This window comes from Cydia splendana, chromosome 22 (assembly GCF_910591565.1).
Source record: "Cydia splendana chromosome 22, ilCydSple1.2, whole genome shotgun sequence".
NCBI lineage: Eukaryota > Metazoa > Arthropoda > Insecta > Lepidoptera > Tortricidae > Cydia > Cydia splendana.
The window spans coordinates 4,553,637-4,579,465 of record NC_085981.1 but is presented as its reverse complement, the minus strand read 5'-3'; the positions used below and the strand labels follow the sequence as shown (position 1 = coordinate 4,579,465).

At 41.8% G+C, this 25,829-nt stretch overlaps 1 protein-coding gene and 1 long non-coding RNA gene across 4 annotated transcripts in view; both read left to right on the top strand.

The window, feature by feature from the left end:
• The window catches only part of LOC134801529 (uncharacterized), a 254,894-nt gene that overhangs the window by 160,788 nt on the left and 68,277 nt on the right, over nt 1–25,829 (top strand). The window lies entirely within an intron of this gene.
• The window catches only part of LOC134801437 (uncharacterized), a 35,156-nt gene continuing 9,346 nt past the window's right edge, over nt 20–25,829 (top strand). For 2 of the 3 annotated variants that reach the window (XM_063773990.1, XM_063773989.1), the window contains exons 1-10: nt 20–143; nt 708–875; nt 1,865–2,004; nt 2,760–2,885; nt 5,358–5,546; nt 5,928–6,041; nt 6,248–6,427; nt 7,654–7,904; nt 9,390–9,553; nt 9,889–25,808. In XM_063773990.1, coding sequence (XP_063630060.1) covers nt 764–875; nt 1,865–2,004; nt 2,760–2,885; nt 5,358–5,546; nt 5,928–6,041; nt 6,248–6,427; nt 7,654–7,904; nt 9,390–9,553; nt 9,889–25,808 — 17,196 coding nt within the window. In that variant the 5' untranslated portion in view covers nt 20–143; nt 708–763. Of the gene's footprint in view, nt 144–707; nt 876–1,864; nt 2,005–2,425; nt 2,523–2,759; nt 2,886–5,357; nt 5,547–5,927; nt 6,042–6,247; nt 6,428–7,653; nt 7,905–9,389; nt 9,554–9,888; nt 25,809–25,829 lie in introns of those variants that run through there. The other variant, XM_063773991.1, reaches the window with a different exon arrangement.

Below are 25,829 nucleotides of genomic sequence, written 5' to 3'. Positions count from 1 at the left end.
CGCGGGCCGACCACAACATCCATGGGAGCAGGTCTTACTTCAACGGGCCGCCTGGTTCAAGAAGGCCTTGGAGAACCCTTGGGACAATCCTGTGCTAAAGAGTTTGATCAATCCTAATAGCGAGCCAGTCACCGATCAACAGGGTATGTGGTTCAAGATAAAAATTTCTGATCGCAGTAACACAGACCCTACTGCAATGGACCACTTGGTTTAGAAAGGCGTTGGCAACTCTGCCACAGATCAACAGGATTTGTGAATAATTTGTATTGCTTGTTTTAAGCTGGTGAACAGAAAGTGACCAATAGAACAGGCCTTACTTTATCACGAGCTTATTTTGTAGTTTTCATTTATTTTAATGCAAATAGAGACATTTTTATGACGGTGTAAATATTATACTAATTTTTAAAGGTGCGTCTACATTAAGCGATAGTAAATTATGTGGGTTCACACGGAACGAGCCACCTTGCGAGAAAAATACTGCACCAATCAGCCCGGTCTGTGAAGTCTTACCCTGCTGGAGGCATTATAGCCGCGCGTGCGTTTGTCTCGGGCGAACCATGCCTACACAGAGTTGCTTTGCACGGAAGCTTCCTCGCGAGGCGGCTTGTTGTGCGTAGAGCCTATACTACGTAATGCATGGGAGGAGCTCGCGTGTTTTTCACACACACGTTCATGGACGTCAAATACTAAAGTCTCGCATTTTTCAGTGTTAGAATGGCTGATCTCCGAGCACGGCGTCGTGCTGGTCACCCGACTTCAGCGCATGGTTGGCGCGGGCAACTGCGACGACCTGGCACTGCTACTCGCCTCCGCCGTCATGGACCGCGCACGCGCCGCCATCAAACGCTTGGACGACGACTGCGCCGACCAGAAAGGTGAAACACTGCCACTTCTTCTCCCTGCCCTTATCCAGGAGCGTATTTACCTAAGGGGCCATCTGGGCCATGGCCCGGGGCGCCAATTCGCCAATGGCGGTATACGCCACCCTTGGCGGATTGCATTTTGGTTTCCTTCCTTGATCAAAATACGGCGAAACTTATTGACCCGGGGCGCCAAATTTTAATATACGCGCCTGCCCTTATCCCACGTTATGTGGGGTCGGCACAACATGTTTTTATCTTCCATTCTCCTCTGTCTTTCGTCACCTCAGCACTCACTCCTTTCTTTCTCATATCCTCTTTCACACAATCCATCGATCGTTTTTTGGGTCTACCATTCGCTCTCCGCCCATCAACATTCATCCCTAACATTCTTTTGCCTATGTATCATCCCTCCTCATTACATGCCCATACCAAACACGGCCACTATTGGAATATATTCGATATAGCTCAACTTGACAATATCAGAAATAAGTAACGGTTCTCAACTGGGAATGGGAATCAGTGGTTAATTTGAAGATTTATGCACTAAGGCGACCTGCAAGGCTTCTTAAATCGACAATTGTTGTGAATATTCTTTGGGTTGAATTCTTCCGGAAGAGGCAGCGTGAGAAGGCCCCAGACTAGATGGACCGACGATCTGGTTAAAGTCGCGGGAAACCGTTGGTTGAGGGCAGCGAATGACTGCAGCTGTGGAGATCCTTGGGGGAGGCTATGTCCAGCAGTGGACGTCTATCGGCTGAGATGATGATGATGATGATTTTTTCCAGCAGTACGTATTTTACGTATTCATTTTTCGTACGTATTTTTTTTGTTCGTTTTTTATATAATGATAATGTAATGTTGATAAATGAGAGATGAAGTTAGACATCAAAATAAAATATTTAAAATCAATTGTTATTGTTTTTTTCCCGTCGCGATATATAAGCTGGGATTCGAGGGATAATGTTAATAAATATATTACTTACGAAAGTATTTGTTTACAGTCGAAGAAGAAGACAGCTCGTCGTTCATCGCCGTTTTAGAGAGAGAGGCAAGGTTCACGTCAGAAGAGTGGGAGATGCTGACGGACATCGAGCTTGTTCTACTGCTGAAGACCGACAAGCGACCGCGCTGCATCGAGCTGGTAGGACTTATTATACTTATACAGAGGGAGACAACACGTGTTAGAGAGAGGCAAGCTTCACGTCAGAAGACTGGGAGATGCTGACGGACATCGAGCTTGTTCTACTCCTGAAGACCGACAAGCGACCGCGCTGCATCGAGCTGGTAGGACTTATTATACTTATACAGAGGGAGAGGCAAGCTTCACGTCAGAAGAGTGGGAGATGCTGACGGACATCAAGCTTCTTCTACTGCTGAAGACCGACAAGCGACCGCGCTGCATCGAGCTGGTAGGACTTATTATACTTATACAGAGGGAGAGGCAAGCTTCACGTCAGAAGACTGGGAGATGCTGACGGACATCGAGCTTGTTCTACTCCTGAAGACCGACAAGCGACCGCGCTGCATCGAGCTGGTAGGACTTATTATACTTATACAGAGGGAGAGGCAAGCTTCACGTCAGAAGAGTGGGAGATGCTGACGGACATCAAGCTTCTTCTACTGCTGAAGACCGACAAGCGACCGCGCTGCATCGAGCTGGTAGGACTTATTATACTTATACAGAGGGAGACAACAGGTCAGAAAAGTAGGAGATGCTGACGGGACGGATTTTAATCTTAGAAGATTGTTCTACTTTTAGAGTCATTTACAGTTTCGAAAAAAAGAAGAGTCGTGGAATGCCCCATACATTCCACCACTCTTCTCTTTCTGCACAGACTCTAGTAAGATTAATTATTAGGGTAAACAGTTTTGTTATCGAGTATAATTTATTTTTAGGCGAAACTCACCCCTCTGAGGCACGGCTACAAAATGGTGGAGCGGCTTCGCAAACGGCTCGAGGGGTCGCCTCGGGATAAAAAGCTGTGGAAACACGCGAAAGAGGTCGCCGCCATTGTCACTCAGGTACGAGAATTGTGTGTGACGAGACAAGCATATCAAAGAGAATAAAGTCTATAGAGACGGATTGTCAAAGTAAATTATGTAGCCACTGTAAATTTACTGCCATCTTTCGACAGAACATAAAACTGTTAGAACGCCATTTGACTTTGATCCTTATTCTTTCAGTGATATGTGTTAACTTATTAAATATTAATATTCACGCCATCTACTCGACTTTAGGCCAAAGGTATGGTTCCATGGTTTCGAGCGATGGCGCCACAACCTTCAGCCTATGCTGGAGCAGATGGCGTGAATATTAATATTTAAAAAGTTAACACATATCAGTTAACGAATAAGGATCAAAATCAAATGGCGTTCAAACAGGTTTAATCTTCTGTCGAAAGATGGCAGTAAATGAACTGTAGCTACATAATTTACCATGACAGTAACTCTCTTCTTCAAATCCTCTTTGAGCATATTTAAAAAGTAAAGAAGCATAATAAAAGTCGGAAACGATAACCAATTTTGAATGACTTTGACCCTAAATAGTTTTTTAAAGTGAACGATCTAAGGAACCTACAAAATGATTTTAAGAGTTTTATAAAATGATACCCCATTCGATCCTATTACGCCGATTTTTTTCCTTTTTGACTGTACTGCATTGTTAGGGGCTATTCATACATTACGTCATTTCAAATTAGGGGGACCCCCCCGGTCTAGACATCGGATGGACGTAGGAGGAAACGGGGTCATTCGAAGCATGATTTTTGGATGATTTTAGGGGGGGGGGGGGGTCAAAAATCTATGACGTAATTTATGGACAGCCCCTTATGTCTTTTACACCAAGGAACGAACATAAGACTGATAAATACATTAATCTCCTTTGTCTCGCGCCGTCGGGCCTGTCGGGTAAAAAGTAGGTATCTTATAAAAAATCCGCGGATTAAATACACTCGGCGTCACGGAAATCGCACACCCACGGATTTTTGTTTCAAGCCGTTATAAACCTTATGTTGTTGAAGGTAAAGTATGAGTGTGTGGGATCATTTTAAAGAGAATTTAACCCTTCATTTAAAAACAGTGCAATAGTTACTAAAGAGTAAAAAAAAGGCACCTTTTTAATAAGAAATAAAAATCGTATATTCATGCAAAAAAATCAACAAATTAAAACACAATAAAATCAACAAATATCGGAATACAAATGCCTAAAACTAAACTTAAAACCTAGTGTTGCCTCCTCTGGCCTTAATGACTGCCTCCATGCGAGCCTTCATGGACCTCACGAGAGACACGACGTATTCTTGAGGAATAGCATCCCACTCTTCAATGACGGCATCTCGAAGCTGTTCCAGGGTCGCAGGTGCAGGATTACGTGACCGCACCTTCCGTTTTAGCTGATCCCAAAGGTGCTCTATGGGATTCAGGTCCGGACTCCTTGCTGGCCACTGCATGACGGTGATCCCAACCTGATCAAGGTAGTCCCGAACAATCAACGCTGTGTGGGAGCTTCTTCTTACTGTAGAGACACTCACCACCGTTCTCCGAACTGCTTGCAGCTGTTGCTGCAGCTGGACAGCGTTGGAGAAACGGTTCCGCAAAGACGTCGACACAATAAAGCGGTCGTCTCTTTCGGAAGTGCAGCGTTGTCCTCCGGATCCAGGCTTCCTGGTGAAGCTTCTAGTCCTCTGGAATCGATGAACTGCTCGGAGAACTCGGAAACGGCTTATGTTGAGTTGCCGAGCAACCGCAGACTGCGTCATTCCTGATTCCACCAGGGCTACTGCTTGAGCTGCTTCTGCTTCCGTGGTATCCATTTTCTTGGGGTGTTTTCTTTCTCCAGCTGTTCCGGTGTGACCTCTGTGAACTCTGGATACCGAATGACCCATATTCCACTTTTACCCCCCCTTTTAAACCTATCCAAGGTAACGCAACTAGCGACCCTTACAACGCGTATTGTAGGTGTTCTTTCAGAACGCCGTAATTTCGTGATTATTATTATTTTTCCCAAAAATGCTTTACTCATGTTTTAATGCTTATTAATTGTGCTTTTAAATGATGTATATATTGTGAGGGTATAATACATATGATAAGAGCTATATTCGCTTAAAACAAAAATCGGTGGGTGTGCGATTTCCGTGACGCCGAGTGTAGATGATTGGAATTGCAGAATTCTTGAAAAAGGGAGAGATTGATAATTTAAGAAGACGTCGAATCGACATTTTAAAAAGTTTGTACTGTACTCATAGACTAGGAATCCTCCAGACTGAGCATAGTAGCGCTACTCCCTCTACCACAAATTTGTATACGGTGGTTTTACTCCATTTTCGAGTCAAGTGTGACGCCCAAGTGTCTTCGAACGGACCAATCACGGCACGGGACTCGCTCACCTCGTCCCCCGCACCCCTGTATTTTTGGCAGTATCGGTTTCATGAAATAATCGCTCTAAGCTCCGTCCGGAGGATTCCTAGTTTACGACTGTACTGTAACGTATCCTAGGTGATAATCGCGCGCTGCATGGTGCTGAGTAGTTGCGCGGGCGCGGGGCGCGACGCGCTGTACTGGTGCGCGCGCGCGCTGGCGCGGCTCGTGGCGCCCGCGCGCCTGCGCGCCGCCTCCGCCGCGCTCGCCGCGCCCGCCGCCACCGCCCGCCATCTGCACACCTTCTGCGCCGCGCTCTCTGCCGAGGTACTGACCCGATTCCGATACCTCTTTAGATATGCGCGGCTGATACGACACTCGAGTGATCTTATGAAACTCGCTTTGTTCGTTTCGTAATCTCACCCGACACTCGTATCTTAAGGCCTGACTGACAATGAAAGGAGTTTACGATAACTGTGAGAATAAAGATGCTTTAACGCTGTAAAATTAACTTAGGTAGACAGAAACTATGTAAGTACTTTTTTTATCAAAATTGTAATTATAGTTAATGGTAATAAATAGTTCACGTTGACAAGAATGCAGGTGTCAGAAACATTGTCTAATATGGCAACCGTGTACTTATCGTCACGACAGTCGATTTCAAGGTTTTCAGGGGTTCGTCGTTTTAACTACATTGTATTGTTTCAGTGTAAGGAGCTAAACACGGACGTGTTGATGAAGCCGTTCATATGCGAGCTGTACGTTCGCTCCATCACCGCCGGCATGAATGAACTAGAGCAGCTCAAACTCAAGCCTGAAAAGGTAATTTGAAAATTATATAACTTTCTATAATTTTATGTAAAACAAAAAATAAGTGCAATCCGTGGAAACCGTGTGAAGTTCGTCTATTGAATTTAAAAGTATATACAAATATTTTTGTGCCAAATATCGGCTGCTTAGCTTTATCAGAAGTGTTATTAAAATAGCGTCACTAGCGGGTTCACTTTTGAATCGAATTCGACTTCCAGGAATCGGAGGCGCGGCTGTACGAGCAGACGCTGGCGGGCTGGTTCACGCAGCTGGGCGGGCGCCTCACGGACAGCGTGCGCCTGCGCGCCGAGTGCGCGCTCACCGCCTTCAGCGTGCACCCCGCACGCAAGCACTACGAGCGCGTCGCCAGCACCACGCCGCCCGTCCGCCTGCCACAGGTCTCTAAAACATTTTCGATGTGAAAAACCTATTCGGAAATAGTACATTATTGTCGAGGCTCGGAAGTAGCTACTTGCAGGCTGAGGATTCGTTTTAAACGGACGACCTTGGGAGTCCGTTTAATTGAATCCGAAGCCAGCAAGTAGCCTTCCAGCCGAGTCATATATAGTGCTTTTCTCAAAAATGGTGCAAGTAATATAAATATCATAGAATTATTTTACAAAAGCAACTTTCTCACGTATATATTTTCACAGAAAAAAGTAGAAACAATTGAAAAAATTAGCTTTGCCGCCTTTTTATTTTTTTAATAAAAAAATAGAAGTGTATTTTTCTGCCGAAAATACGCCAACCTATTTGAGACAGCTAAATAGTCGCGGTACTAATCATCTGTTTGGCTGTTTAATGGGCCTGTGCCTTCATTTGATATGGCCATTTCAACTTTTAAAAAGTTTGGAACTCGACAAATAATGGAATTTGTATGCAACATTGCAGTCCCAAAATCGAGACTGCAATGTTTTTAACTTTTTAATTTTTGACTGACCATAAACTACGCGCTTCGCAACCTATTTTTTAAACGGCAAAGTCGACTTTGCCGTCCATTTTTGAGAAAAGGGCTTTTTCTTCCCCGCTAGGAGGGATCAAAGTGGCACTTTTCCTCCCTGCTAGGGGGGATCAAAGTGGCACTTTTCTGTTCTAGGACACTGTTTTTGTTATTTTTTGCATTCTTTTTTTAGCTTGAATAGTATTTTGAAACATAATAATTGTGTCAACACTAAGATTTTTTTATTTTCCTCATAGTTGATGTGAAAAGCAGTATGTGTCACACGGTATCAAAATTATTTCGTCTTGGGCGTTAACACCCTCCCTACAACATCCCTCACTACATTCGTGATTCTATTGTAGAATCCATCGCTTCATTCAGGATTCAATGTACGCCCTTGACGGAAATATATCATTTTGATCCCTTGTAACACAAACTACTATTCTAGCAGTCGACAGAAGTATACAATTATAGGACTCCCTTGGGATGAAAAGAAAAAACCTATCTCGTGGATCAGCAAGCAAACCCTGAGCTTTTTCCCCTTGAACGGGGCAATGCGCTTCATTCATTTCTTGCGAAAATCTCCCAAAGTCTCTAAACTACGACCCGTAAGCGGAATCACTCAATTCGGCCCTCCAAATCCAACAGAAACCAAGTCTAACTGAATACACTTTCTTCTTCCAGGCCCAAGAATCCGCTCCAGAAACCACATCGGAGTACGGCAGCTGGGCCAACGACAGCCGAACACAGAGCAACCTCGTCAAAACGTCAGAGACCCTTCAGCTGAAGCAGTCCCAGCAGCACCAGGCTAACGTGCTGTCCACTGCTATCCTTACCGAGGGGGAGGCTTTGGGGTTGGAGCCGGAACTGTGCCAGGATCTGGCTGTTCTGCTCTCTGGGCCGAGGGTCAAGACTCTGTCGTGGGATATGGACAGGTTAGTAAAATACTAGTTAGGGTACTGAGCCAGATGAACATCATCACAACCGCTTACAGAGAAACTTGGTGGAAGTTTCTCAAGTTTCTCCAGTTTAAGCAATCCCAGCAGCACCAACTTTACTGAAGGGGAGATTTTTGGGTTGGAGCCGGTACTGTGCCAGGATCTGGCTGTTCTGGGCCGAGGTTCAAGACTGTTGGTGAGATATGGAAAATACTAGTTAGGGTACTGAGATAGACAGATGAACATCATCACAATGGCATACAGAGAAATTTGGTGAAAATTTCTCAAGACTCTCCAGTTTAAGCAATCCCGGCAGCACCGGGCTAACGTGCTGTCCACTGCTATCCTTACTGAGGGGGAGGCTTTGGGGTTGGAGCCGGAACTGTGCCAGGATCTGGCTGTTCTGCTCTCCGGGCCGTGGGTCAAGACTGTCGTGGGGTATGGACAGGTTAGTTAATACAAAATACTAGTAAAGACATTTAGATACCGCATACAGAGAAACTTGGTGAAAATCTCTCATGACTCTCCAACTGAAAGAACACACAGTATTACGACCTAATCTATTGACTTATGCGAATATTGCAGTAAAATCTAGAGTTAATAGTACTCGGCCGTTTATTGCCGTGCCACTCGTGCCGACAATATATTTGTCACTCGAAGATTGCCGAGTATTGTTAATCTTATACCTTTAAATTAAACGAGCAATTCTTGTATATTTATTTATATACCTAGTTGGTTTCTAAGTTCCGTTACCAGAGTTTTCACGGAATAAAAGGAAATAGGTAGCGATTTTTAATTATTCGTGTATACAATTGTAAAGCTTATTTATTAATGATAAGCTTACAATACAACCTAATAAACAGTTGTTCTGGTTTTGCAGAATTCCTTATAGAACTCGGAAAAATGGCGTAAAAAAAATCCGTCAAAAGTACGCTCCCTGTTCGTGTCGTTTTTACATGCTATTTATTTCTAATAATATTAAGAATGTATCAGCTTTGCACAATTCGATAGCTTGATTATTCATCTTTAATTTAACATATAGTTTACGTGGGTTTCTTTGATTAAACACATAGTCTACAGAGTTTTCCAAGCCTGCCTCCTGCACAATTGTCTAAATCTACACGTTTTCGTGCGAAACTGAAAAATATACAATGTTTGGAGTGGAATTTTTTAGGGTATAAATTAGTAAATAAATAAACGGTCATCAACTCATCACAAAATGTACGGTAACTTAGAGGTCTCATTAAAATAAGCAATTGAATCTTCTGGCAAAGTTGCAAGATTGCATTAGACACACTTCTGTAAAGTATAATTTTCATAAATTGACCGCGTGAGTTTTTATGTTTTCCGAGCAAAGCTCGGTCTCCCGGATATTGTTCTATTTTTCACTGTACATACGAGTACACCTGTCTGTTGTTTACCTCTACTTGAGTTGCTGCATTCTCTGTATTACTTCTACATTCTATCTCATAATTCTTCCAGGGAGGTTCTCCTGGAAAACTGCCGGTCGTACATGGAGAAGACCCGCGGAGGCACCCGCGCCGTCACCACGGAGCTCAAGTACCTCAACCTGGACCCCAACGCCTACCAGCATCTGCCCGAGGAGGAGGATGATGAGAATGACGTCTATTACGGCATTGAGAAAGGTTCGTTCCCATTTCATGGTTTATATTTAATGAGTCAGTGTGGTCCCCGAACAAAAAGAGAGGCCCAACACTAGCGTCTCCCGAGCGTCGTTTAGTCGACTGCTGCTTGACGTAACGTTGGCGCAACTGCGCAGCGACAGCGACATCATTTTCCATAGCGCTCACTGTCTAGTACCCACGCCCTTAAGACGCTAGTGTGTAGGGTCTAAGCTAATATACGGTTTAAAGTCAACATTAAATAAACATTTTTTTTTTCACATTAATTTACTTAAGGAAATTATTTTTATACTGTAATATTTTATCTATGCCTAAACCAACTCGATAATTGTCCGCAGGGTATGAACATGAGGTCCAATTCGAGGAGCCAGAAGAGATATGGCAAAACGCATTCTTCGATCCTGAACAGACGGAAAGTGCTGACGACAGCGAAATAGATCGGGGATTCGGCAAGAAAAAGTCTAAGGCAAGTGTCGTTGATTCTGAAGACGAAGACCCGCTCAGCACTATAGCAGACGCCAAGAAGGAAAAGAAAAAACGCGCAAAAGAGAAGGACAAGGAACAGAGAAAGAAGAAGACACACAAACGAGATGACAGCAAAGATGGCAGCACGGAGCGACGAAAAGACAAAGATAAGAAAACCAAAAAGGAGAGAAAGAAAGACAAGTCTGAACAATCAGCGGCAGGGTCATTGAACAGTTTACTGGGAATGAAAGTCGCTAAAGTGTCCTCACCAGTGCAGGATGGAGAAAAGAGAGTAAGAAAGAAAAAGGAACGTCGAAGAGAGTCCACGTTTAGCTACGTTAGTGTCACTAACAGTGATCAAATCTCAGACGATCATAGCGTTCTGGTCGATGGAGTGTTCTCTATGGACGAACTCAAATCGCCAGAAAGACTTAGTGCAGATCGTCAAAAACTAGACAATACTAAAACTACAATTAAAAGTGAGATGCAAAGCCCTGTGATAAATGACATTAAAACACGACCCATGAGTTCACCAACAGTCACGACGACAAGTAGTGACTCTGATGTGACGAGAGCGAAATCGCCTTACTTGACACCTAACCAACTAGCTCACAGACACGTAGTCAACCCACAAGTGAAATCCAGTCTACACAAACTCCTACAGTTTAGAAGGAACCAAAATAAACTAAGAGCCGTGGCTAGACCAGCTCCAGCCCATACTCAAACACAGACCAACTTGGCTAGACCACCCTCAGCCTTTACTCAGACACATACCAACTTGGCTAGGCCACCCTCAGTCCATACTCCAATACAGACCAACTTGGCTAGACCAGCTCCAGCCCATACTCCGACACATACCAACATGGCTAGACCGGATCCAGCCCATACTCCGACACATACCAACCTGGCTAGACCACCCCCGGCACATACTCAAACGCAAGGCAGTTCACTTGTTGGCATGAAAATATACAATCCAGATGATGTACCTAAGGTCTACTTGAATAAAAAACAATGTAAACAGTTGGAAACTATGTCAAATGACATGAATAATATATTAAAAGGCACTGCTGATTACATGCCTAGAACACCTTGTAAAGAGTCTAAAGATAAACTACAGAGTCAACAGATTTTATATAACTCACAGAAGTATCCGCAGCAATACAATAATCCGGTGCACATATCACAAAACGTGCTGACTGAAAGCCAAAAACTTAGTGAATACACAACACATAGTCCCGTAAAAGCTGTACAGAATGTGATACTTAACCAGTCACTAAATAGTACTCAAATGAACTACGCTTCCCCAGCGAAAACAGCAGAACATGTGAGGCCGCACGATCTAAATGTTACGCCACCGAAGCCAACAATAGTGTATCATCCATTACACAAATCCATGCAAAACTTATCTTCGGATAAACAAGAACTTCCGAAGAAACCGCTTCTAATAAATGACCCTAATTACTTCAGTCAGCAGCATGTAAAAGCTAATGTTTCACAGCTCTCGCCAAAAATTATTAGCAATACTGTCATAAAACCACCAAGTCAAATCACGACGGCTAAAGATGATTTCACTAAATCGCCAGCGAACAGCAATATACATCGAACTTATATGTCTAAACCCGCGCAAAATGTAAATAGTCAAATGACGAATTTGAATAGCGAGCTTATGCGATCACAAACGCTGTATGAGAGGCAAAAGCTGAGTAATTCTATGCAAAATATTACAGAGGTACCAGGATCGAGTTACAATGCTACAAAAAGACACATCCCTACACCTCAAGATATGCTACATGGTCGAGCAAGTAATGCGAAACCGTATAATATTACATCGCACAGTGATGCATTAAATTCGGCCCAACCCTTGCATTCTAATAATAGCGCACAAACTTGTCGAAGTGGTTCAATTCAAAACCGAGAGAGAGTTGATACTAAGACTCCACTTATATCAGAAACGAGTGATATTGACGAGTTTTTGAAGGAAATTTACAAATCTATACATGCAGGCGCTGACAAAAATGTCTCCGTAGCTTTAAATAAAGATGTTAAATTGACTATTCAAACACCTTCCACAACAGTAAAAAGGACAGATTTAGTAACTCCTCAATGTGCCAAACAACAGTTACAACAAAAGAAAACTGAGAATGTTCCTACCACTTTCTCTCGACTCAGTTACATGCATAAGAATAAGCAAAACGAAATCAAAGTACCGCTAACAGACTCTATTAGTGTAGAACTAAACAAAAAGATAATTGAACACAAATTAAGTAAGGCCAAATGCCTGAAAAATGAAATAACAATATCTAGGGTCGGTATAACGAACCCGGATGCACGAGACCCACAGAAAGTGATTAGGAGAATCGACCAATCTGGCTCGGCCTTAAAGAGAGGTTGTCCCCTACTGTCTAGTATGTTAGAGTCTACAGGGTCTCCTACCATTCAGCCTCATAGCAATACGCCTACCACCATTCACAATGCTGCTGACAATCTGCCGAATAGAGAAGACGCGGATTTACTACTCCTACTGCGCAATCCAACTCTTATGAAACCAAGTGTCAATATATACATAGATAATGCCTCAATAGGGTCTTTAACGAGCGACGGATCGCACCAGACTCTAAATCCTCAAACCAAAGTAGAAACTCAAGTTTCGAAACAACAAACATTAGTGGGCACCAAAGTAAAAAACATCAATATCCTAGACACATGCTCGACGAAGAAAGAATCGTCTTCAGATGATGAGTGGAAACGGGTTATGGATGCTATAAGAGCCCGAAAAACAGAGCCGCTTGGTCCTAATGCCTTAGAGCTAGCGCTAAAGAAAGACCCAGGAAAATATTCTCATGGCTGTTCAAGGACAAGTGGCAAGCGTGTGAGCGAGCTTAGACAAAGTTTATTACAGAATAAATCTTCTGACACTAAGAAACGCGAACACTATAGCTCAAAAGCTAGCTCAACTACTCGTAACCCAAGCACTGATAAACATTCCGAAGTACCTAAAAAGCCTAGAAATGCTGAAGTTATCAAAAAGACATCTCCAGAAATGCTTAAGAAACTTGATGTCCACAATAAACAATCTAGTCCAAATATGACTAGGGAAGTTCCTCATACTTCCGCGATTCCAAATTCAGATTTCGATATGCTAGACGATCTAATAGACGACGATTTACGTCGAGAATTAGGAGAAATATCTTCTGATGAGGACGCTTATACCGTTCAAACTGCACCTGTGGCTAAAGGGAAAAGTCATAGAAACATTCCAAAATCAAACTCTATTGTTTCCAAGGCAGCTAGTACGTCTAAGGATAAAACACACATTGTTAACCCTAAGACAAACATACGTAAAAATCAAACCAATTCAACTGCAGCAGATAGTCTCGTCGGTTCTGGCGTGAATACCTTCTCCACAACTGACTATACGACTGTGATAGTAAATAATTCTAGTCATCCAGCTGCAACACATATAGAAAACAGTCCAACAGAAAGTAAATCTGAGACGGTGCAGCAATATGCACCAACTACCACAATCATAACTGATCAAGTAGCTCAGAATACGGCTAACAATATATTGACGCATATAGAAGCGCACCAATATGTAAACAATATTTTACCGACGAATGTAATACTTGCATCGGTGCCACAGTCTGCGCCTGTTGTTGTTATACGCCAAGATCTTGTTTACGATCCATACCCAACGATACGTATCCATGAGAGTCAAGTGAATGCTGAACTTTGCGCGATAAACCAAAATGTATTTGCTGTAAACGCAGCCCCTAATTTAGCATTATACCAAACTACGCAGTTTGCCGCGCCGGTCATAAATCCATTTATTATCGGCAACGCTACGACTACTACTAATGTATCAAATCCAACCGCAATGGGAAATGAACACGTCACTGAAGACTTCGAAAAAGAAGATTTGGACATGCCAGTTGAAGATAGCATAAGCTTGGAAACTGCACTCAGACTTTCAGATGCCGTAAGTGAGACTCCCGAACCTCCAAATCTAGATTTTAATATGAACAGGAATAGTGAAAGAAAGGTGCTATCTCAAGTGCATGAAAATCATACGGATGATGTCGAAAAGGAATCTCATATACGCAGGTTGTCGAATGACGATGTCCCTTTAAAAACGGAACAAGACAAGCAGAGAATAGAACTAAAGCGCCAGTCCCTTATAAATAGAAATATAAGTCACTTGGGCGGGCTTCCACCTATAGCTCTCACGTACACGCCGTTAAGTAAAAAAGTAACTCTAGGAAAGCTTTTACAACAGGAATCGCCGAAAAACGGCACTGTTAAACCTAATCCCAGATTAGTGCCAAGCACTAAAAATGGCATTGTAGTGGCAACCGCAAGTGTAAAGACTCCAGCAACTGAAGCGAATAATGAAAATATAGTTTCTACAGTTCAAGTGTCAAGTGCAAAAGAGAACAAACAATCTTGCCGTCGTATTTGGCTAAGATCATCTAATAAGATAACAAATAAAAAAGTGGCACCTATTAAAAGTCCTCGAAAGCCACTTAATAGAAATACAATCAAACTAAAAGTAAAAGATAATGCTATTACGCATGAGAATACGACTGTTACTCATGTAAAAAATGAAAATAAAGACAGCATAAAAAAGACAACGCGTGCTTCAAATAGAATACTCAACAAAAATAAAAAAGATAAAAATGAACCCTCAAGTCCATTAGAAATGCAACAAAATGTTGCTGATACTAACGAACTAATTGATTTTGAAGAAGAGCTAAACAGCTCTATAGTATTAAAGTCCTCAGTTGCAATGCTTGAGGCTCACAAGCTTGAAGATACATCGATGAAAGAACTGGAATCAAATGATTCAGTAACAGAACAAGATAAACAATTAGAAGTTATCAAAAATACTGAAGTCTCATCTCAATTTAATAAGAAATTGGAACCAACAGTGGTGATAGAAAAACTAAAAGATCAATTAGGCAATCAACTTGTTATTAAAAGTACGCCGGCTCACAAGCTTGAAGATACATCGATGCAAGAACTGGAATCAAATGATTCAGTAACAGAAGAAGATAAACAATTAGAAGTTATCAAAAATACTGAAGTCACATCTCAATTTAATAAGAAATTGGAACCAACAGTGGTGATAGAAAAACTAAAAGATCAACTAGGCGATCAGCTTGTTATTAAAAGTACGCCCGCCAAAACAACTGTGAAGGAAGCAATCGTTATCGCTAAAAATCAGAATTTGACAGTATTAGCAAATAAAGATATAACTAACGACACTAAAGACTGTGTTATCGCCAAAAAGTGTACTTCGAATAAAATTGATGTAAAAGCAATACCCAAAACTTCTGTTTCTGAAGCTACCGGACTTCCGCTTTTTGTTGATGAAGCAAATAAGTTAAAGCCAACTGTAATCGAAGACATGAAAGTCATTAAACAAAATACTGCAGTTGGTTCAACGATTCTGCTTGATGAAACTAATAAATTGAATTCGGTGGTAGTTGATGACCAAAACTGTGTCAAACAAGACCTGGCTGTCAATTTACCGCTTAATGATCAAAACGTGGTTAAACATTCTGATACAACAGAAAATGTACCTACTTCAGTTCAGGGACGTAGTTCTATAGATGTCCGAAGAGATGAATTTAAAAATGATAAGTCAAAAATATTGAAGATTGTATCGAACACAGAGATGCCAACAGATACAACGACGGTCATCAAATCCAACAGTAGTATTATTTCACCAAATACACCAAGCACTACGATGCCAACAAATGCCGAAAGTAAAATAAATATTGAAACCGATCCGCAAAAACCAGTGCAACAACCACCCCTAGAGTGCCATAACGTAAATAATAATCCCGTGTTGGCGGTGGAAGACGATATTGTGGAAATCGCTACGATGCCATCAAATGCCGGAAGTAAAATAAATATTGAAACCGATCCGCAAAAACCAGTGCAACAACCACCCCTAGAGTGCCCTAACGTAAATAATAATCCCGTGTTGGCGGTGGAAGACGATATTGTGGAAATCATCGAAACTTCAACAGCAGAAACTCAACAAAAGAAAACGACGGATGTACATTCAAATACTGCAATACTAAAATGTAACCCGCTTGATGAAACTTTGAGTAAAGGGCAACACGAAACGATAGATACAAGTAAGTCACTTTTGTGTAAGGAAAATATCAATGAAGTTCTCAATGATAAAAGTGCAAATCAGAACTTTGTCACTGAAAAGGTGGACGAGCGCAAATTTGTCGATCGACAGTTATCAAACCAGAAACAGTCTAATATAAATTCCAAGCCAGAAACACAACATAACAATCTTAAAGACATCGAAAGGCCTGAACTACAAGCAACGCCTAATGCATTGATAAACGCTAGTCGTAAAAATGTCATTGGTACTAAAAATAGTGAAAAGACAGGACCATACATGAAAGGAGATATAAAAATTGAAGAAGAATCTTTAGGCGACCCAAATAAAAAAATAGTTCGTATTTCTCTTCCGAATGGCAAAGTAATCAAAGCTACGTTTACAGGTAAAGTACATGCTGATTTCGAATCTTTGTTCGAGCACCCTACCATGCGAGCTATGCTAGAGGGACACGCCGGCAAATACAATGTGAATTATAAACAAGTCCAGATGAATAATGATACCACTAAAATATTTTATCAAATTCAGGATTTACGTATTAAAGAGACAGACGCTGCGTCTAAACCTATTGACACTATAAATTTAATCAGCGACGACGAAGACGAGCTACAGACTCGTAGTTTTAACACTGAATATGGCAAATATTGCACAAATCATGATCAAGAAACAATTGCCATACATCAGAAAAAGTTTGACCAAAGATGCGAAGTCAAAATGCTTAAAGGTGACTTATTTAAAAGCAATAGAACGAAGCCTAAATCAAAATCATTGAACTCGTTACTGACCAGACATCAGAGTAAACTGTTATCTTATGCATCATCTATGACAAGTATAATTACTAAAGAAGAAATTGATGCTAATGCTGATAACTTAACCCAAGCACAAACGGCACCTACTCCTTTATTGGCACAAGCTACTCCTATAGTTTCAGATACGACTGATGTCATCGAAATTGACGATTATTCTAATGACGGCGCAGAAAGCCAAACACTAGAATCTGACGATAATAAAAACATAGAGCCTGTAAAGGCCGCGCTGGCGAATTTATTGTTACAAGATCGTGGTGTAGAAACAGGCAAAGTTAATAACCTCCCTTCTCCTGTCAAGAGTGGAGCCGCTGTTGTTAATTTGAAGAGCGCACTACTACAAGACCTAGGCATAGTTCCTGCGGAAACTCCAGTAATTGACATAACTGAAAATGACGACGAGGAAGTTGTCTTTTCAACAGACGTTCAGGAACAAAATAAAAGTTGTGAAGAAACCAAAACGGTAACTAATGTTGCGACCGAAGAAAATAAGGTAATCAAGAATGAGGAACAATATAATCTTAAAAAATGTGTTGTGAAACTTGTTAAATGCGAAACGCTTATTAAGAAATATGAACTTATGAAAAAAATGAAGCATTGCTATGTTAAAATGGAGCGGCTTAATAACTCAATTCTTCAAACTGAACGCGTTTGTAGAAGGAGTGAAAAAACAAGTGATAGAGAAACAGGCGATATTAACCAAGACCATGCTGACGATTTCATTGAATTTGATGTTGATGAACCATGTAGTTCACCACAGTTATCACGTTGTCCTTCATTATCAATCTTAAATAGTTGGGATGATGACAGTCAACCTTCTCTGGAAAACCCATACTGTACTTCACCGGTCATGGAGATTTACGATACGTTAGTACAGTTGCGCAATAAGCTAAAAACTGAATTGGTCAGAGAATCTAAAGTACTGCTTCCATCGACTTGTGATTCTGAATGGACCATGACAAAATTTGGATACAGTACTCAAGAAATTCTATCAGCGTCATCTAACGTACCAGTAACAGAACTCCGAAACCTATTGCCCGTTTGTGATAACGATAAAACTGAGAGTGCAGAAAAACTTATAATGGCATTCGAAACACCCAAACTTCTAACGATAACACTAAAGTTCCTAGAAGATAATCCCAATTTACTATGCCGTTGGGAATTTGCGCGTAGAAGAGAATTAATTTTAATAACCAAATCTTCGCCAAATAAATTGAAAAGAAAAGCTGAAGAAGTCGTAGGTGATATTGTTTCGAGTAAAGTATTGAAATTAAGGACATTAGCGTTGAAAAGTTTCAATTCCAGCCTTAAAACTCCTAGTATGCCCATCAAGAAAGAAAATATGGAGGTCCAGTCAGACACTTTTGAAGCTTACCCCAAATATAAAACTACGACTGTCGAAAACATTGAAGATGTTTGTCTGATTGTGCAAACTGACAAGACAAGTAACACTGATATGGATTCGCAAAGTGAGGACAGGAACGAAGAGACCAATCTACAAGATACAAAGATGGTTGTCGATTCCATAATGAGTCCAACTGATATTGAAACACTTGGGAAAGAAACGCAAGTAACTACAGAAACGGAAGAGTTGGAACCAGCTCAATCTGATACAATCATGGGTGACGACAATGTATTGCAATTGAAAGAGGTTCAAAATAGTGTTACATGCTTACCTAGCGATATTGACACTTTCGACAAAGATTTTGTACTAGACTATCGAGAAGTATCTTCCCCTTCATTGCTCAGTGATTATGTTGAAACTTTTGATGAAGAAAATAAAATAAACACAAATGTCTTCAATGAAGAGGTAGTTAACGATAATACGCTCTATTCGAAGGTGATTACAACGCAAAATCTAGAACTAATGTCCCCGCCACCTCTTAGCGATGGTACCGGAGGTGATGATGGAGAAAAACAAACAAATACAGCCGATGTTAACGATCAGTCGGCAAACGATACACCTACACATTCGAGGGATAGCAATTATGTCATATGTCTGGCAAAAGTTGGAGATGACAACGACAAACTAACCTCTCCACCACCGTTTAGTAGTAATAACAATGAAAATGGTTATGAAAATAAACGAACAAGTATAAGCGTTAGCAATGAAGAGACAGAGCTGAATGACCTTTCACCTTTAAAGGATGTAGATAATTTAGTCGCATGCTCAACTAAAGAAATTAACTCGTCAGAAGCCAAAGGTATTATAGAGGACATTCAAGAAGTAACATCACCATCGCTCACCAATAACAATAAATTTGATAAAGAAATGGACATAAGTATTAATATCAATAACGAGGAGGCAGTAAATAATGTTTCACAATCTAACAACGTAGAATATTTCGCCGCATCATCTAGCGAAACTGATGGTTTAGACAGAGACATTATAGAGGATAACCAACAAACAACATCCCCGCTGCCACGTAACGATAATGCTGAAGCTGACAGAGATAAACATATGGGTATTAACTTGATGGATGTCATAGAGGACAGCCAAGAAGTAACATCGCCATCGCTCACCAATAATAATGAATTCGACAGCGAAAATGATATCAATAACGAGGAGGCAGTCAAAGATGTATCACAATCGAAGGGGGTAGAATATTCCGCCGCATCATCTAACGAAACTGAAGGTTTAGACAGAGACATTACAGAGGATAACCAACAAACAACATCCCCGCTGCCACGTAACGATAATGCTGAAGCTGACAGAGAGAAACATATGGGTATTAACTTGATGGATGTCATAGAGGACAGCCAAGAAGTAACATCGCCATCGCTCACCAATAATAATGAATTCGACTGCGAAAATGATATCAATATTAATATCAATAACGAGGAGGCAGTCAAAGATCTATCACAATCGAAGGGGGTAGAATATTCCGCCGCATCATCTAACGAAACTGAAGGTTTAGACAGAGACATTACAGAGGATAATCAACAAACAACCTCCCCGCTGCCACGTAACGATAATGCTGAAACTGACAAAGAGAAACAAATGGATATTAACTTGAGCAATGAAGAGGCAGTAAACAATATGTTACAATTGATGGACGTAGAAAGTTTCGACTCTTTCGACAAAGACATTACTGATGACCATCAAGAAGACTTGTCTCCACCGCCGCTTAGCGATAATACTCAAACTAGCGATGAAGATGAAGCAAACGATCTATTACAATCGAAGGAGGTAGCAAGTTCTGCTTCATCACCTAGCAAAGCTGATTTCGGAAAAGATTTCTCCGATGACAATCAAGAAGATATGTTTCCTCCACCGCTTAGCGATAATACTGAAACTGACGATGAAGAGAATCAAATGAGCATAATCAACATCCACAACAGACAGTCAAAGGAGGTAGAAAATCACTTGGTTGGCTCACTAAGCGAAACTGACTACTCCAACAAAGACAAGACGGAGGACATCCATGTTAGCGATAATAGTGAAACTGTTCATAGTGACGATCAAATAAGTATAGACCTCAGTGAAACTGTCGCTACCGACAAAGATGCTACAGAGGATACACAAACAGTAAACTCTCCCATACCGCTCACCGAACATACTGAAACTAAAGAAAAACAGATGAGTAAAAATGCCAGTAACCAAGATCCAACTACCGACACTTTGCATATAGAAGAAATGGATATCAGTGATGGATTGGCTGAAATCTCTGTAGACGAGCTACCTGAAGTTTGTGAAGTTGTGGTTATTGCTACAGACGTTCCCGATATAGATATTGTTGAAACATTGATGAACACCAGTAAAGAAATAACCCAAATGGCTAAAGAGAATGCTTCGGGAATAAATCACGATTCGGAGAATAAATCACCAGATTTTATAGATAGTAAAAAAATCACTTTTAACTATCACGATTATACTAAACAGACTACAAAGAAACAAGACGTTACTACAACAAATTCAATAAGTAGCAATATTACTGACTGCACAAAAGAGAATGTAACTGATTTTAATATCGAAAGTTTAAGTTTAAGGGAGCAGTCTACAAAGGACACACCATCTTGTGAAATAATAACTAACAAAAATTGTCCTCTAAAATCAAAGCCGGAATGCAAGTACGAGTTAATTCAAGAAGATGATTTCTTAACTGTAAACATCACAACTGAAAATGATGAAGACAATAACAAAACAAAAGCTGTATTTTTAAGTCCCAGCGTTGTTGAGGAAGACACAGTTGTCGTTGCGTCGCCTTGCTCTAATAATGCTGATGATATCAATCTCAAAGGTTTTGAGTTTGAAGACGTATACATATTTCCACTAAGCCAAGCAGGCAGCAATAACAGCAACCTATCTAACGACAGCCTTGTTCAAGAATTAAATAGTGAAAACGCGACTTACGATGTACCGAATGATCTACATGATATCGATTTTCACGTAAAAGAACCTGAACTGACATATTCCCGAAAACGTAAAATGAGCATGAGAGACGTAAAAGTTTCAGAAAAGAAATATAGGAAAGGTAAAAATATTGACTGTTCAAAACAAACGCAATTCAGCATGATCGAATTAGCCTACAGCAAAGAATATAAGCGACTACTAGAATATTGTTCGTCAGTTAAGTTTTCATATTCACGCCCTTTTCATAAAGAATGTATTGAAATCGAAGATCTAATGGACAACTGGCCCATAAATAGCGTTTGTTATGATGTCGCTCTAGACGACGTAACTGATGAACGGTTATTTGTTGATTTAGAAGATTATGATTCTTATCAACCGGATCCCGCAACACAAACATTTGTTGAAGAAATTAGTTACGAATATAATAAAACTGATGCCGCCCAAGAAGACCCAAATATTGAGATTAGTGAAACAAATTTCAATATGGGTTTTGGTGAGGGGTCCGGCAGAGTCATCCAAATTTTGAAAAAACAAAACGAATCAAATATTTCGGCTGCGACTCTGTCGGACGTAAAGCAATCTCAGCCGGTTTCTAAGTCCGTAGACCCCGACGACTGCAACCATATAACAACGAACAACGACGATGAAATAAAGAAAATAAGGCAACATGTAAATTTCATCGAACTACGGGATAAGGTTCGGCAATTTTTCAAGAAATCAACAGTTGAATTAAAATCAGACTGGGTAAAGCAAAACACAAAAGATGAACTTATACCGGAAGATTTTCCTTTTGGTCTTTGTAGTTTTGATTATGTAAAACCAGTCCCAACAAACGTCATAGTCCAAGTGGTTCAAGTAGGCCAGCTTCCCGTAAGTGCAGCTGCTCAAAATCCAGTAACTTGTGACCCGCGAGTGACACAGGTTTCGGACGCCAGTCCTTCCCAGTGTTCAGTGGACAATAGTCCCAACGATGACTCTCAATCTGAAATAAAAACCGAATATACAGAATTAACAACTGCCGATTTGTCCTTACCTCTCCAAGAATATGCACAGCAAAATCAAGTTAGTCTCGCATCTCAAGACAGTAATGTTGAGCTTATTGAACAAACGATTTCACTTGAAATGGAAATAAAAGCAGAAGAAAGCCCTGTTATAAAACAAGAGCTGCCAGACATCAAAGAGGAGAAAAGTAATTCTTCTGATACAGAGTTGCATACTCTAAACAACGCAACGCCCGAAAATATGGATTACTCATTCGAAAATAATACAGCCAAGTCTGATGCCAACAGTGTAAATTATAACTCTTCTGAGCAAAACAGTTCTGAAACGTTCTCCCAGCAACGTCAACAAAATGGAACCTCGGAGAAGACGGATCAAATCGCACATGCGATGAGCGCTGCTGGCATCACTACAACAGCAGAGGCTGTAACTAACACTAGAGCTCACGCTTTAGTAAATATCCTTTCTCAGAAGATACGACAAGGCACCGTAAATACCACGCAAACTACCACAAATACGTACTCGAAGACATCAATTAACGCAATGGCTCTACAGCAAGCCTTAGCCCAAATTTTGCCCCCACCGTTGAATCAGACGGGGTCTAGTGAAAACAGCCAGTCACAGTCGACGCCAGTTGGGCCTCAAGTTTTGCATATTGTGCAAGGAAAGAATTCTTCTGGCAATCAGATTACACTTGTAGATAACTCTCAACAGTCTGTTATAAGCACGCCTAACGCCACCCAGGTCCTGCATATCGTGCAAAACAAAAACGCGACATCGGGCCAAGCTTCAAATGGAACTCTAACACCACAAGCTAATTCATTTAGCGGCCTCTCATTGGTCGATGCCGGCCTCCAACAGGGCGGGAACCAACTACTCCATATTGTCAACACAGGAAACCAGAAGACTGGTAACCCTGGTCAGTTACTAAAGCGTGTCAATCTTCTAACGAATCTTACTAATGTACAAGGCTCAAATGAGCAAAAAATGGTACAATTCGTGTGCAAGTCTGCGGACGGCAAAGCTATTCAACTGAACGCACCACATCAGCGAAGTATGGTCTTAAGGCTACAGCCTATTGAGACTCCCAATGTTCAGGCCCCGGCTACGAAACCGGCGGAGTCTCAAGAACTGAACACATCACCAACTAGATCCACTACCAATAAAGAAAGCGCTAGCCAACAAGAAATTAAGTCTCGTTCCATCTACGAAGAAAATTACGCCAAATTCATACAGAACTCATCCAGCAAAACGCCTGGCTTAGAAAAGTCTACTAGCTTGCCAAAATTTAACCAAGCTTTTGGCAAACAAGTATATCAAGAAGGCAGTCAAAAACAAGGTGAAACTGCAACTAACAATTCTCATTTAACACCCGTGAACAACAACTCTGATAATGCTGAATGTCCGGCGAACGATAATGCAATTAACTTGGAGCACATGGGGAATATTTCAAGTCCGCCACTGCTCATTAGGAAACCAGTAGTGACTACACAATCGCAATCCAATATCGTGCAACAAATCAAGCAAACAATCGCGCCCATGAACATTCAAACTATGCACGGTGGCGTCATTTACACGCGTCAAATACCTGTCAATATTGGTGGAGGACAAACTATAAATTTAATAACAGTCCCTAGCACAGAGTTAATAAATGATGACTCATCTAAAACACAATCGCAAAATAACCAGGGAGAAATCGAGCCTTCTATTATTAAGATTGTCCCTCAAAGCCAGACTTCAACAAATAATGACAGTTCGCAAGAAGAAAGTAATAGTCATGCAAGTGGCTCGAACGAAAATGCTCAAACTCCTCAGCCACAGCCAGTTTTAACGCAAATGAGAATAAAACTACCCATGTTGAGTAAAGCCCCGCAAATGGTGCCTGGTGCTAGAGTCGTCAGGCCATCGTTTTTCCAAATCCAAAGAAACGTTATTGGCGGTGCTAACCAACCGGTATACCAACAACTTGTGTTAACGGCCGCCCCGCCGTTGGGCCAACAAACGATTAGATTGCCATCTCAAGCAAGCCGCCCCGTTAAAGTGCCTTCTGAAAATCAATCGTCCTCTTCTGAATCTCAGATGAGCTCGTCCACATTAGAACAGCTGCGAGAATTCGACATGGTTTTAGAACAAGTGAAAGAGAGAAGCACATCGACGCCAAGTGCAAACTCAAACAATAGCTCTTTTAAAATACATTCTTCAGACACTACCGATGGTAACGCTTCTAGCAACTGTTCTACAGAATCAACCTCACAAGTGCTATACTCTATCGGAAACAATCAGTCACTAAATGTGGCTTATGTTAACAGAAAAACTACTGTGACTACTCCGACTACGTCAACCTACGTGCGTTCGCCGGACTCCTCGGGTATCGCAGATTCACCGACATCTTCGACGCACGCAATAACTCACACTGTGACCACTGACTCATCCCCCACGGAAATGTCTTCCCAATCAAAATCGAAAGTGGGCTCTAAATCAAAATCGAGACCGAAATCGACCTCAAATCCACCGAACACTCTTAAATTGAGTTCCTCTGTTCCGCCGAAGCCTTCATCGCAGAAACCTTTAGAAGACGAGCAAACTACCCAAAGGATACTGTACATACTGGCTGAATATAAAGAGCAAGTTGAAAACTCACCAGATAAAGATAAACCTGCACCACGTAGGAGGTCCAATCCGCCTTCGAACCCAGGATCATCGAAACGCAAGAAGAGTTCCAGCTCACGTCGATCGGGTACGAGGGATATGAGTCCCGTTCACGGTGAAGACACCTGCCGCACGATGGGCTCGGAAGACAGTAGCTGTGGTACTTCTCAAGGGGACTGTACAGAAAGCTGCCTAGACAGTCACTCTCCACAAGACAGTCCGCGTAAAGTGGCCCGAAAGATAACCTTTGATCAAGATCTGACGGTCACTCAACCTCGGCCGCAACCTCAGAGAAATGTTATAGTAGCTGACGGGCAGACGATCACCGTCGCTCGCGGGACCACTGGAAAACCAGCCACTGCAGTTCTGATGCCAGCTAACTACATCTTACCAGTGTCTATGGTGAAAGGCGGTCAGCAGATCGCTATTGTAACCAATCGAGGCCCGAAATTATTGACTGTTGGAGGCGAAGGCGGCGCGACCAACGCGCTGCTGCTTCAGCGGTTGATAGGGCCGGCGGGTTTAAAGCCTGTGTTAGCCCGTCCGGGGGTTCGACACGTGAGGCTACCTACGGCTGCCTTACATAACCTTCAAGCGTTTAACTTGGCAACAGCGACAACGGTTCAGCCTCCAGACAGCACAGCGTCGCCGACACCGGGTCCAACGCCTCCTGAGCTCGTCGATACGCGCGCCACCAGCTCACCCTGGACTGATCGGGACGAGGTGAAGCCGGAGCGCAGCTCGAGCCCCGAGGGCTCGGAGCCCTGGAACCTTCCATCCACCGACGCGCACGATTATACCTACGAAGAGACCGTGCGCACTGACAACATGGACAGAACCGTGCTGGTAAGTTCAACAATCATTCAT